Source organism: Choloepus didactylus, chromosome X, assembly GCF_015220235.1.
Source record: "Choloepus didactylus isolate mChoDid1 chromosome X, mChoDid1.pri, whole genome shotgun sequence".
Classification (NCBI taxonomy): Eukaryota; Metazoa; Chordata; class Mammalia; order Pilosa; family Megalonychidae; genus Choloepus; species Choloepus didactylus.
In genome coordinates, this window is record NC_051334.1 from 19,818,554 (window position 1) to 19,832,154 (window position 13,601).

Consider the following 13,601-nt stretch of genomic DNA (forward strand, 5'->3'; position numbering starts at 1 on the left):
ATGAGATTCTTGTTTATCAATTAGCCTAAAATAAAACGCACACATTTACCAACTAAAACATAGTCCAACCATTTAAAAATAAAATTACGCATCACTAGAATGCATAACCACTTTGTCTTCAGGGATTCTTGAAATGTGGAGTGGATTCAGAATGCGCAAAACTTTCCTACTCAACACAATTTTGAGAAACTCCCACTCAGCCACTGTTCGTCACCCATGATGTTTCATACTGAAAGGTTTTCTTTTTTCCTCTGTTCTAAATACTTTTTGTTCTCTTTGATAATTTCCTGAATGACTCAACTTTAGTCTTGTCACCCAGGGAAAAGCAGATTTCAAGAATGTACTGTACAGCTATTAAAATAACATGACAATTGGTTGGGGGCAGGTTATATTTCTGAAGTGCTTGTGAATGTCAGCCTCAAAAAAAAAAAAAAAAAAAGGCATCTTTTAGCCAGCATGTGACTGTTAGCCTTGTGTCATACATAACTAAGGAGCCCTGATCAGAGCAGCAGAGACTGTTAGCTAGAGTTACCACCAAACCCACGTGGGAGTCAGATTGCTGCATTCAAGTCTGATCAGAGCTCCACTGCAGACTGGAAGAGATGAACCATAACCACACCAGTTAAAAGAATAAGCCACCAAAAAGTTGGCATAGCATTCAAATGAGAAAATGGTCAGCCTAGTTACTGGCCAAATACATAAAAAGTAGAATTCCTGACCAGTAGCTTCTATCTATATTTTCTGCTTGTTTTTAGTCACAGTGTAATTATTTGTAACAAGTTAATAAGAGGTGCTTTACAGTTTTCAAAATACTTTCATGTACTTTGTTTCATTTGATAGCATGCTGATGTTGGCAAGACTGTTATAATTATTCCCATTTTTATAGATGAGGAGACAGAGGATCAGAGAGGCTAAATTGCATACCTGGTTAGTTAACTAGGTAAGTAGTGGAACAGGGATGCTTTTAATTCATCTCAACTATCATATTGCACCACTTCAATAAATATGCAGTCGTGCAGTGGTTTATAAAGCATGAGTAGAGTCACCACTAGAATATAATTTCAGGATCCTAAAACAGCTCCCTCACCCAAAAGTATCTTCCTCACTGAAGCCCAACAGTCCAGTGCTTAGTAATTCTTATTTTCATAAAATCCTAGTACAGGTGAAGAAAATGAGTACAGTGGAAGCTTCTTCCACTGACATTCACCTGCCCCTTAGCAAAGGGACTGATGCTCGCCAATGGCCTCAAACCCTCTGAATGTGCAAGGCTGGTAGGTGACTCTCCAGAATGCCTGTTCAATTGTGTTCCAACTCCTTAGGCTCTATGCTTATTGAGATGGTTGCGTTTATTCCCAAACCTGTTTTTGCCAGGTGAACTTCTTTTGTAATTATGCAATTTAATTAAACAGTCCATAAACAGCTGCTTAATGGATGAAAAGAGTTTTTCTGGGAAAATAATGCTGAATGCTTTGGAAAGACTGTATTAAAATGTCAGCATCAAAGTAAGTGTGGATGAGGCAACAACTGGAAACAATTTACTCCCTGTCTAAGAAAGATTCTGCTCTCAATTTCTTTACAAGTGGCTTTAAGATCTTGCTACACTTCAAAGAAACCAGCACTGGAAATCATAAACAATGTACTATAGTGGTTTATGTAAGAAAGAAACAGTAGATACATGGTCAAAGAAAAGGCTTTGGCTCTACATTAAAACAAATGGCAAATGAAGGCCCATTTTTTATGTTTTAAATTAAAAAAATATATATTGAAGGAACACATGTATTATTTTTATGATTCTTAGCTTTAATCAATGTAGTTGATTAACTCACCAACCATGGGCCCTTTGTACCAAGGGCTGTAAATATACCTGGAATCTTTTTTTAACTGGAAATCCTTGACAGGAAAGAGTCCACAACACCTGTCTATAAATATCTTTATCAGGCTGCGTTCTTCTTCCACAGAGCACTTACGCCCTGGAAAACAGAGGGTGGAAGAGCAATGATAGAGGGTGGAGAGGGAAAATCACTAAAAAGTGAAGCATCAAAATATTCCGTTCAAGCTCGAAAGCATTATGTTAAGTGAAAGAAGCCAGGCACAAAAGGTGATGTATTGTATGATTCCATTTACATGAACTATCCAGAATAGGTAAATCATAGAGACAGAAAACAAATTAGTGGTTGCCAGGGGTGGGAGGGAGGGGGAATGGGCAGTGACTTAATAGGTGTGGGATTTTATTCTGGGGTGATGGAGATGTTTTGGAACTATAGAGAGGTGGTGGTGGCACAGCACTGTGACTGTACTAAATGCCACTAAATTGTTCACTTTAAAGTGGTGAATTTTACGTTATATGAATTTCACCTCAATAATTTTTTTTAGACTACACCATTAGTGTAATGAGTATGTGACTTCTTACAACAGAAAGTTTTCCATTGCTACTCAATACACATGTAGAACAATTTTGCTTTGTTTTATTATCATTAAAATAGTTTAAAAAATTTAATCATAGTAGGCTATTAGCTTCTTCATTGAAAGGCTGACACTGTTTCTGAATGCTAGCTGAATTCTTTAAAAGGAAAGCACCAAGCACTGAACATCCAGAAAATGGTCATTGTCCCTCAAAAACAAAACAGATGAGCTTTGTGCCTTAGTATTTGTGATTACCCTTTAGATGGGCCACACCCATTCTTCTACCATTATATGCTCTATGCCAAGGGTGGGGATGGTAAGTAATGAGACTGGACAGCATTGCAGAGTGGTTCAGGACATAGGCTTTGGGATCAGACTGAACAACTGGTTCAGGTCCCAATTCTCCTACTTACAAACGGTGTCACCCTAGGTGAGCTGTTTCACTTCTCCAAACCTTACATTATAATCCATGTAAATCCACTGTACTATGCCAAGTACATAGTAAAACCCTGAATAAACTGTAACTATTATTATCATCCTAATAATAAACCCTAGCAGTTGTTCTCAAGAAGTTCATAGACTATTGGAAGCTGGACAGAGGCTACAGGCCATTTAATCATTTAATTCAACACCCTCTCTTTGCAGATCACAAGGACCAGGGGCAGGAAGTCTCACAGCAGAGCTAAGACTAGGGCACTGGAGTCTTTTCTGTTCAACTCTGAAGCTCTCAGGTCTCGTGGGAGAGGACAAATAATAGATAGTTTACTTGGACCAACTGTGGACAGAAAGGACCAGCAATGACCCAGAGAAGATTGGCTCTGGGTGGGTTGAAGCTCTGGGGAGGCCTGTTGTAGTACCCAAAGGTTGGGTTCAGAAGGAAGGGGAAGGACAAGCAGGTGCTGCTGCCAGTGGCTGGTGTCACTTGGTCTCATTAGAGGGGGTTGCCAAGCAGATCACTGATGGGATTAGATGTCCCGGCAGCTCTAACTCTCCCACCACCTGTCATGTCAAATTCTGGAGCAATCAGACTCAGTATGCTTAGTGTGCTGATGTTGCCTTGGTTACAACTCCGTTTCCATCAACAGTGGTGTTTAACAACCGGCCTGGAGAGTACAGAACCGAGATCAGCAAATTAACATCCACGGGCCAAATCCAGCCCACCAACTGTTTTGTAAATAAAGTTTTACTGGAACACAGCTACATTCATTCTTATACGTATTGTTGATGGCCGCTTTTGTGCCATAACAGCAAAGGTGAGCAGCTGGAACAGAGACCAAACAACCCACAAAGCCTAAAATATTTACTATCTAGTCCTTTACAGAAAAAATATGCTAATCTCTGGTATAGAACTTTGTCAGATGCTTAGGAGACAAAGGCCCTCTCCAGGCTATGGAAGAATCAACTGATTCCTTCAGGATGTTTTTATGCCCCTGGCTGAGATTTAATTAATACAATTGAAAAGAAGTGTAAACTCAGATAGAATCCCCTCACAATTCAAAGATCATTTTTTCTTCAAAGTTGATGTGCAAGACAACTGTCCATCTTCCCTAAGGGTGAGTCTAGTTCTGGCTTCTCTCTCATTCTGGTCCACGGAGGAGATAGAATCAGCTGAAGAGAAAGCAAGGTCATTCCATGCATTACTTAGATAGTTAAAAGAGCCATCTCTTCAGGTATTTATCTACTATAAACCAGGCACTTGCCATACATTATTTTGTTTATTCATTATAATAACCCCCATTACGTACTATGATTGTCCCCATACACATGGGTAAACTAAGGGTGAGAACCCAGGTAACTAAGTTCAGAGTGAGTGAGTGGCCGAGCAGAGATGGGTGGGTCACTGTTTGGCTCCATGTCGCCTGACACACATAGATGCAGTAACTCAACTCTGGAAATGCCTGACTGTTAACGCATATGGTTGAAAGTGTCTGAAGATCACTCAGTTCAGACAAAGTAAAGATCTAAGTCTTGTTTCTAGAAGTTTGTCCTGCAAAACACTATCCTGCAAGATACTCATGGAAAAGGTCCAATATGTTTGGAAAAATACTGCATCTATCACCACCCTCTTGGAAATTCACAATGCCATCAGCAAGTTAGAGACTGTGAAATCCTGCAGTCAAGAACTATTCAACTTTGCTTAACTTATTCATAGAACCCTTGGAGCCAACATCCCATAAAACTACTATTCCAAAGGACACACTTTGAGAACCTTTGAATTAGATGATGGTGATGATGATAATAGACAGCTAATATTTATTAAGAAATTACAATGCACCAGGCATTGTTTTAAGCATTTACATATATTAATGCATTTTATCTTAAAGCAACTCTATGAAATAGGTACTGTTATTATCTTCCCATTTGATAGATGAGGAAACTGAGGCACAAAGAGGATAAACAACTTGCCCCAGATCACACAGTTAGTAAGTACTGGAGATATGAGCTCCTCAAACATGGGTGGGGATCAGGGATCAGTTCATCTGCGAAGGCCCAGCACTTAGCTCAGTGCCTGCTGACAACACATTATGAACCCAGGAAATCTGTATAATATAACCATTTTCATATTTTATTTCATGTACTCTAGGCTAATACAAATATGACAGGAAATTATCAAATAGTGAAGAGCCTATATAGCTATAATAAATATTCTATTTGGAGGTACATTAATTAGGCTTTTTTGTGTGGTATAAAATATATAGAAAGAGACAATACCACATCCATAAGGAACCACTGTATTGCCTTTGTTGGTAAAATGGATGGCTTTTCTTTTTAATGCAGTATAATAAGAGCTACTGAGAATAGTCAATAGCAGCTTTTAAAATAGGCCATATCTAAAAATATATCAAGGTCAAAATTGGTAAATAAAATACTGGTAAATTTTCAGTGTAGGCCAGGCAGCATTAGGAAAGAAAAATCAACACACTTTTAGCTTAGGAAGAAAAGCAAAGGCAGCCGGAGAGAAGACTATATTTTTGTGTTCTGCAAAATAAAAAGGCAATTTTACATTTAGCAGGTCAGGAACTTTGAAGGCAGTGATTAAATGTATTATTTCTCATAACTTTATCATAAAGCATTCCTGAATAATTATTATACCAACGGTTGACACTTAGCGAGTATTTACGGTGCTATTTTAAGCACCTTGTACATGTGGCCATAGGAGGTGGGTACTATTATTATCCCCATTTTACATTTATGAAAACAGAGGCATGGAGGAGTCAAGTAGGTGAAGTAATTTCCCGACAATCCCACAACCAGGACCAGGTTGATGAGTGCAGGCCCCAGACTCACTAGGTGGACACCAAAGGGCTAAGTCTGGCAATGTGGAGTAGAATCCTTGCTGATTGCATAGGCCCCTACTTCCTTGATAGTTTGTTCAATGACAGGTTCACAGAGGTTATTATACATCTTGCCCCTTAAAATCCCATCAATTTCAGGATATATATTAATCATGCCAGGTAATGAGGTATCCCTCCACCCAACTCACCACCAGAACATGCTAGATTTCTAAAACCCTTAAGGATATGCTTACTACCAGGCCACACATGCTCGCCCCTCCAAAATACAGTCCACCGCTTGCAAATGGGTTTATACCGTGACGGGGTCTCAGACCTAAACTATTCAGGAACTGCTGCCTGTCCTGGGTTATTCAGAAAAGTCCAGGGAAAAAAACAAAGTTTAAAAGTTCCTTTGGAGAAAGCACAGATGGGCCTCATGTTGATGGAAAGGAAAGATGGAATTTTACAATAAAGTGGTCTGCCTAAAGACTCCATGGTGGGAGCCATTTCAGAGGTAAGCACAGGGCTCTTATATATTAAGTATTAACTGAGTCAAAACACATATTGAACATTATTTTCATAATTGTATTTTGTTTTCCAAAATGCCTGCTTTGCCTTCCCCTTTATGTGGGAAACATTTTGGTCAGTTTAAACAACCAAAGGATTTGTTTCCTGGGAGGGCATGAAGAGAAATCCTAGCAGAGGGACTTTAAAAGATAAATACTCAAACCTTGGGAAGACCACAACTACAAAAGGATATTATTTAAAGAAAGACGTATTTTAAACAGATGAATCATCAAACTCAACTGGACATAAAAATGGAAATTGGATTTTTAAAATTCTCTATCAAGGAGCATATCAAAAACATAACACATCAAAAGACATACTACATTTTCGTAGAAGACAATTTAATTGTCATTCATAAACTTTGGTTGTCCTAAAATTCAGAACAATTAAATAAAACTAATTTCTCCTTTCGCAGAGCTACCTTATGAGTGTTATAAAGAGGAGCTTTCTTCTCTTCTTGAAGTTAGGCATCTGTCAGGAGTGAACAATCCCCAAAAGTATGATTGAATAAGCAAACAGGCTAGAAGCCACAGAACTGATGTTAAAACGCAAATATGCCTACTTACCTGGATGGCTCTGACATTGGAAACTGGCTGTTTCGACATATTCACGCAGTCGGATCCCTAAAAAAAAAAAAAAAAAACAGGTAAGAAACTGTCAAGGTGACGGAATTCAGATTCTCGGTCTTGATAAATTAGAATTTCACTCATGATTCAACTGGGCAGTCACCTCTTTGGCTGGCCATATATTCTTTCAGTCTCAGTTTCCAAAGTTACTTAGAGACTGTCCCTCCTAATGCCTCTGGGAGAGGGAACCCTAGAGCACATGGATAAATCATTCAGGAGGAGAAATGCTGAGATGCCTGGCCCCTGATGCTAATGATAGGCAATCAGAAACTTGAAAGGCCCTATCATCTCCTTCCCTACCCTCTTGACCCCTGGCGAGAGCAGCAGAACAAAGAGGTTGTGGGGAATAAAACACCTTTGTTCCGGGCCTGCAACTGAACTTTTGATCTGAGTTGGTTATAGCCAGGGCTGCTAGTCAGTCCAGTGGGAGCACCGCCTTTTTGGGGAATGCCTAAAGAGAAATGGCCTGAACCACTTTCTTCCTACTGCTGTGCTCTCTACTTGATGTGCACATGTCTGTTAGGTGCACGAACCTAGGCGAAGCTTTGAGTTCCCGGCCACGTCTCCCTCCTTTGTGTGTCCTTTGTGAGCCCTCGCAGCGCCGGGGCTCAGTAAACACAGGCAGACAGCAAGAGTAGCTGGTATTCTTTTCTTTGAACAAAACGGTCTCTGAAGGCAAATAGGACTTACAGGTCTAGAAGTGCTTCCTTCTTGCAGGACTTTCCCTTTCTTTCAGTAAGTGAGACCTGAATTACAGTGGGGAGTACACATTTGGAGGCATAGGCCACAGTTTACTGGGGCTAGGGTAGCAGGGGATAACCCGGCCCCGGCCTTTTACCCCATGTGTTTGTGTTATTATAGAATGTGATCTAGTAAATGTCGACAGGACCACTTGAAAGTTAAAAATTCAATTCCCTACCCCCCCCTTTTTTTAACTTGCTAAATCTTTTAATTTTCTTTCTTACATGAACAATCTTTTCAGCGTCGTATCTGTAGTATAGAGAAAGCACTTACATGAATTTAAATAATTACTTCAGTTTTTTTTTCCTCTTTGGTTACTTTCAAACAATTACTTTTATTTTATTTTATTTTTTTTTAAATTTAGTTTTATTGAAATATATTCACAAACCATACAGTCATCCATGGTATACAATCAACTGTTCACAGTATGATCATATAGTTATGCGTTCATCACCACAATCTATTTCTGAACATTTTCCTTACATCAGAAAGAATCAGAATAAGAATAAAAAATAAAAGTGAAAAGAGAATACCCAAACCATCCCCCCATCCCACCCTATTTGTCATTTAGTTTTTACTCCCATTTTTCTACTGATTTTTTTTCAATTTTTTAACTTTGTTTATCAAAAAATTAAAAACAAACAGGCAAACAACAACCAAAAAAACCCCACAACATTTCAAACAAAGCAATGGATTAAGGAAAACAAATAACCTAAAATAACTACTTTGCTTCCAATATGTTCCTACCATACCCCAAGAAAATTAATAAACCATGTCCAAACAGAGGAGTAAGAAAAACAAATAATCTAAAATAACTACATTGCTTCCAACATGTTCCTACCATACCCCAAGAAAATTAACAACCCCTAAGAAAACAAAGGAATAAGAGAAAAAAAAAAACCTAAAATAACTCTATTGCTTCCAACATGATCTTACTATATCCAAGAAAGTTTACAAACCATAATCATTCCTGAGCATTCCCATAACATTGAGATCAAACAATTACTTTTAAAGCAGCATGTACAGTATGATTTCATTTTTGGAAAATGATTTGTATCTAATTATCTAATATTTATCACAGATATCTATTTGGAAAAATAATTATCAAAACTTGATCATTTCTGGGTTGTAAATTTTGAATAATTTCTCTTACTTTGTGGTAGATTAAAGATGTCTGGAAATTCTTTGTTAAACCTCCCACAATAGATATAATAAAGTGTTTGTTTTAAGACACTGATTTAGTTTCCTGGCTGCTAAAACAAATACTATACCATGGGTTGGCTTAAACAATGGGAATTTATTGCCTCAAAGTCCATAACCAAGGTGTCAGCAAGGCGATGCTTTCTCCCCCAAGACAGTGGTAATCTAAGGCTGCTTTTTAAACTCAAACTGTAAAACAAGGTGACTGAATTCTCTCTGTTGGTTGGTGTAAGTGTATGTGTTAACTGGTGACTAATGAACAAGGGATTCTGGGGCTGGGACAACTCCAAACTGCATCTCACACTTTCTGACACCAGGCATAGTGGCAGAGTCATAGAGAGCAGGGCTGGCATTTGCCACAAGCCCCGTGTAACTTGGACAATGTTACTCAACACTTCCAGGCCCATTTCCTCTTCCTTAAATTTTACTTGCTTCAAAATAACAGAATGTTCCAGAAAATGCCTAGCGAACCTATAAAGCATGATGCGCATATTTACTGTTTCTTTGCTATTGCCCATAGCAATACACAATACTTTTCAGTATTCCGGGATCTGCAGCTTTAACAACAGACTACCAATTGATGTAAATAGTGATGCTCAGCAATGCTTACAGAGATAAAAGATCTGAGAAGAACTCTTGTGATAAGCTTGAGTCTTTTGTGATGTTCAAAGTCTTAGGTTTGGTTATATGAAGTTAAATCATTACATAATTTTTAGAAAACCCCTGTAACTTGTGTTAACAACCAAATATATAGTTATTTGGAAATACATGCATGAAAACAATGGGATTTAAAAACATTTCCATCCAAATGTTTTGGTAATATATAGACATAGCCTCCATGCATAAAAAGCAACAACAAATTGAACAATCAGGGATGCATTTTGCTCTGTTTCAAATAGTGTCAAAGAGTCAATGAAGGTTTTCAATTTTTGGATCTAGGACACATCGCTTAATTCTAAAAAGAAAAGCTTGGTGGTTTAATTTTTAATGTTTCTATTCCTCAAATACTATTAAAAGCCAAGCAAAGCAATAATTCTCACAGGACTTTAAATATGTAAGCATATAGTATTCTTTGTGCAACTAAAGTTTAACTAAAATCACTTGGGAACTTTTAAAAATAGATTTGAAACATGGGAATAAAGAAATTTATTTTATTACAATAGCAGGTTAAAATGTAAAAAAAAAAATTAGGCAATGAATGTTTGTGTTATTTACACTGCGTTGATTTAAAAGAATTAGACTGATCTTGTTTTTTCATTTATCTGATTGAACTAGCTGCTCGATTGCCTTGTTTTTTGGGTACCTCTGGATATACCTTAGGCTTTGTCTCCCATATAGTTTGTGTATATTCTCATTTGCATGAAAATTCCTTCTTAACATACATGGTGATCTGTGATAGAGACATTTATAGAATATTGGTCAGATCACAACTCTCATTCCTCACAAATGGTCAAGAGAACATTTGTGTAAATCAGTTCAGCAGCAGTTTCTGCTGTCCTCATTATTCGCAGAGAAATCAGGGCAAAGCGCACCGATGAATAAAAATAGACAGTGTTTCCTAGCTGTTTCCTGGCCCTCCATTCACCTGTATTAGGGATGCTGAGTGTAAGAGGCACCTTCCTTCTTCATCTGGATACTTCATCCCAGGACCAAAAAGAGAAAGCTACGCCCTAGATACAAAGCTTCACTCACACCACGGCTAATGCTTTTCATCCAAAGAGGTACTCTTAAAACACTCTATTACTCTATCTCCTGATTTTTGCTAAAATTTGGAAACACCGAAAGTTTGACAAGGCATACCCTGAGTTTTACAAAACCTGTATTGTCGTGGAAATGCTTGCCAGTTTAGCACAGTTGAGTTATCTGGGCAGTTGTGCGAGGCAGTGGGGACCTTTAATGGTCTATGTGCTGAGTCGTGCACAATTTTTTTGATGGGGCAGCACCTAATAGCTTAATTCTAAATCAGACTCTTTCACTTACTAAACATTTGTTCAACATTAATGTCACTAATTTAATAAGAAGGGATTCAGAAATCAGTCAATCAATATTTGGGGACAAGGGGCTTGCTTTATTGTTTTTTTTTTTAAAGCTCAAGTAAATGAGTAAAGCTAAATATCAAGGGGAATTATATTCTGTCCTGCAGCTAAAATTAGTTCCCAAGAAGAGTGTAGAAAGATGTTCAGCTGTCTGATCTAACTCCTTATTCACTCTGCCGTAAATATGCTGAGAGGGAAAAGGTACTCTTAGCGTTTCCATGCTTCACAACTGGGAGCCCACATAGAAATAGACAGTGAATACTGCCTTCTACCCTGCTGGATGCAGGGAAAACTGAGTAAAACTGGGCTTTCGAAAAGATGGTTCTGGAATATTAAAATATATATCTACACACAAAACATTGATAGGGCTTTATCCTTGAGACCAGTCCTGGTGCTTTGGGCAAGGAGAAAAGCATTCTAAACTTGTACTATGTAACAACTCTGGCAATAATTTGTATTTACATAAACCAAAGAACTAGCATTATAGCTTTTCTCTGCCCCAAACTGTCCTGATTATTTGTAGGATTATAGCCCAAACCAATCTGTAGCTGACCAACTGTAACCCCGGCCAGCAAAATTTCAGGGTCACATTTATCCTATCTGGAGGGTGGAAATTTTGTTAATTTCAATATCAAAGAAGAGTACTTTTAGATTAATATTTCAATTTTCAGCCACCCCTTTCCCCCACCCCCACAATTTATAAAACAGAAGCAGCAACACCACCAACAAACAGTAAATTTTCAAGGAACCTACACCTACTGCTTACAAGCCTATAAAGTTATAAGTAGCCACTTCAAGTTAGCCATCAAGGAAATTTCCTTTAGAAAGCCCAGTTGCCAGAGCTGGGTCCTTTGGCTTACCTGCTTTATTTATTTGTTTACTGCCTAAGGAAAGTCCCAAGCAGCCAAGTGCAAAAATACAAGGCTTCTTGGAGGGTGGAAGGGCCGCCCGGTGTCCTCTGAGCTGTGATCTCAATTCCGACGCTTTGCATGTGGCTGGAAGAGCCCAAGTGCTCTCTACCTCGCCGGGGATTGAGAGCTGCTCCCAGCTCAGGGCTGGAGGAGAACTCGGTTTAAGGCTAAGTGTTAAAGAGAATTCCTGTCATAGCTCACAGTTGTTATTCCTAAATATAGAGTTTGATACAAGCCATACGCTGGCTGCCTCCGAAAGGCTTGACCGCGCTGAAAGCAGGGCTCAAATGTCAGCCGAGAGGTGGCTATAGTATCTTACTGCCCTCCTTATCTTCCCGAAGATGCTGGCTGCTTTTAAACCACATACTCTGAAGGGACATAGGGAAGTTTAGTAAGTAGGAAAAGTTTCTATCTTTAGATTTATTACCTAGAGGCCAGAAGATGAGGAGTATCCAATAAAAATGGGAGGAGGCAGTGGGCACAGTGCTTACTAGCAGGAAGACTGGCATCAGACAGTGTTTGAATCCTAGCTTGGTCACTTAGTAGCTGTTCAAGTTCAGGGTCACAGTTATCATACCTGGAGGGGGGAAATGATGCTCACGCCACTATCAATGAAAACTAATAATCAGTGTTCAATAAATGGCCACCGAATGATGATGATGATAATATTACGTTGAACTAGAAGACAGTGCCCGTTTTGTAGGTCAAAAATGGTGGAGCAGCCACAGACTGGGATGATTCCAGGCCCCAGAGTACTTGCTCACTTGCTGCACTGCCCCTACTGGTGGCAATGTTTTTGACCCCAGAACACTTGGAACAACAGAACAAAACAAAACCAAGATGAAATGTCTACTTGAAATAGGACAAGGGCCAGGACCAGGTAAGAGGCAGAAAACTTTTAAACAGAACACGATCAAATCTTAAGGCACATGCTCACTGTTTTTAATGCTACTTTTATTTCTTTTTTTACTTCTCCAGCCTCTGAAATTACCTTTATGTAGTACTTCCCTTCAGAAGCTGTAGTAAACAGAGTGGACACATTTACAAATCATGCACTGGATGAAAGTGTGCCCCATTTTTGGTATGCCCCATTTTTGGTGTACCCCATCCCAGACAACATGGTTGAGCCACTGAGCTAAAACCAGCAACCATCTCCTACCAGTCTTCTTGTTATGTGAGAAAAAGAAGTTCCTATTTGTATAAGCCCCCAAAGTCAGGTTTCTGTTCCCTGCAGTTGAACACATTCCAAACAGAAGCAATTGGTTTGTTTTAAGGTCAGTAAAAAGGAAATCCACTTCCGGGTAGTTTAAGAAGTCAGCAGATAATTGTGGTTCGTTTTGGGGGGTTCATGGGTAAGTTCTATTCATGTACTGCTTAAAAGAATGATGTTTTTAAAATTCAGTTTAGACATCACGCCTTGAGATCACATGGCACCAAAAGTGAGTTATTTATACACTGAAGAAGAGAATAAAGTGAACACCTAATGTTTTCTCCTATGTGTTCAGAATGCCTCAGCAAACAAAAGAGGGCATCACTCCGTGGACCAACAACAATCCATTTCTGATCCCTTGCCCTGCTGTCAGCCCATAAATTCCTTTTCCCCTTCAATGACCCCTCCGTAGCCACTGGTGTGGTATAGGTCAAGGAAAGTCCTCCTGGCCACAAGGCCTTGCACACAGGGCTGACCCAACATGGGTGTGGCTGCCTCTGTGGTAAAAACTGAGGTGAGCTGCATAATCAGGACTCATTCGGTCATAAGTGACAGAAGCCCAAAGTGAACGAGTCTAAGCCAGAAGGGGGTGTGGCAGACACTGCTGATGTCTTTCTTGATGTCCCCTCTGC

The 13,601-nt window shown here is 39.1% G+C and overlaps 1 protein-coding gene across 1 annotated transcript in view; it reads right to left on the reverse strand.

Annotated features, from left to right (window-relative positions):
• The window catches only part of SMPX (small muscle protein X-linked), an 83,019-nt gene that overhangs the window by 67,377 nt on the left and 2,041 nt on the right, over nucleotides 1-13,601 (reverse strand). Inside the window, exon 2 of the mRNA XM_037821447.1 lies at nucleotides 6,812-6,868. Within this exon, the coding sequence (XP_037677375.1) occupies nucleotides 6,812-6,850 (39 nt within the window). The 5' untranslated portion in view covers nucleotides 6,851-6,868. The remainder of the gene's footprint in view (nucleotides 1-6,811; nucleotides 6,869-13,601) is intronic.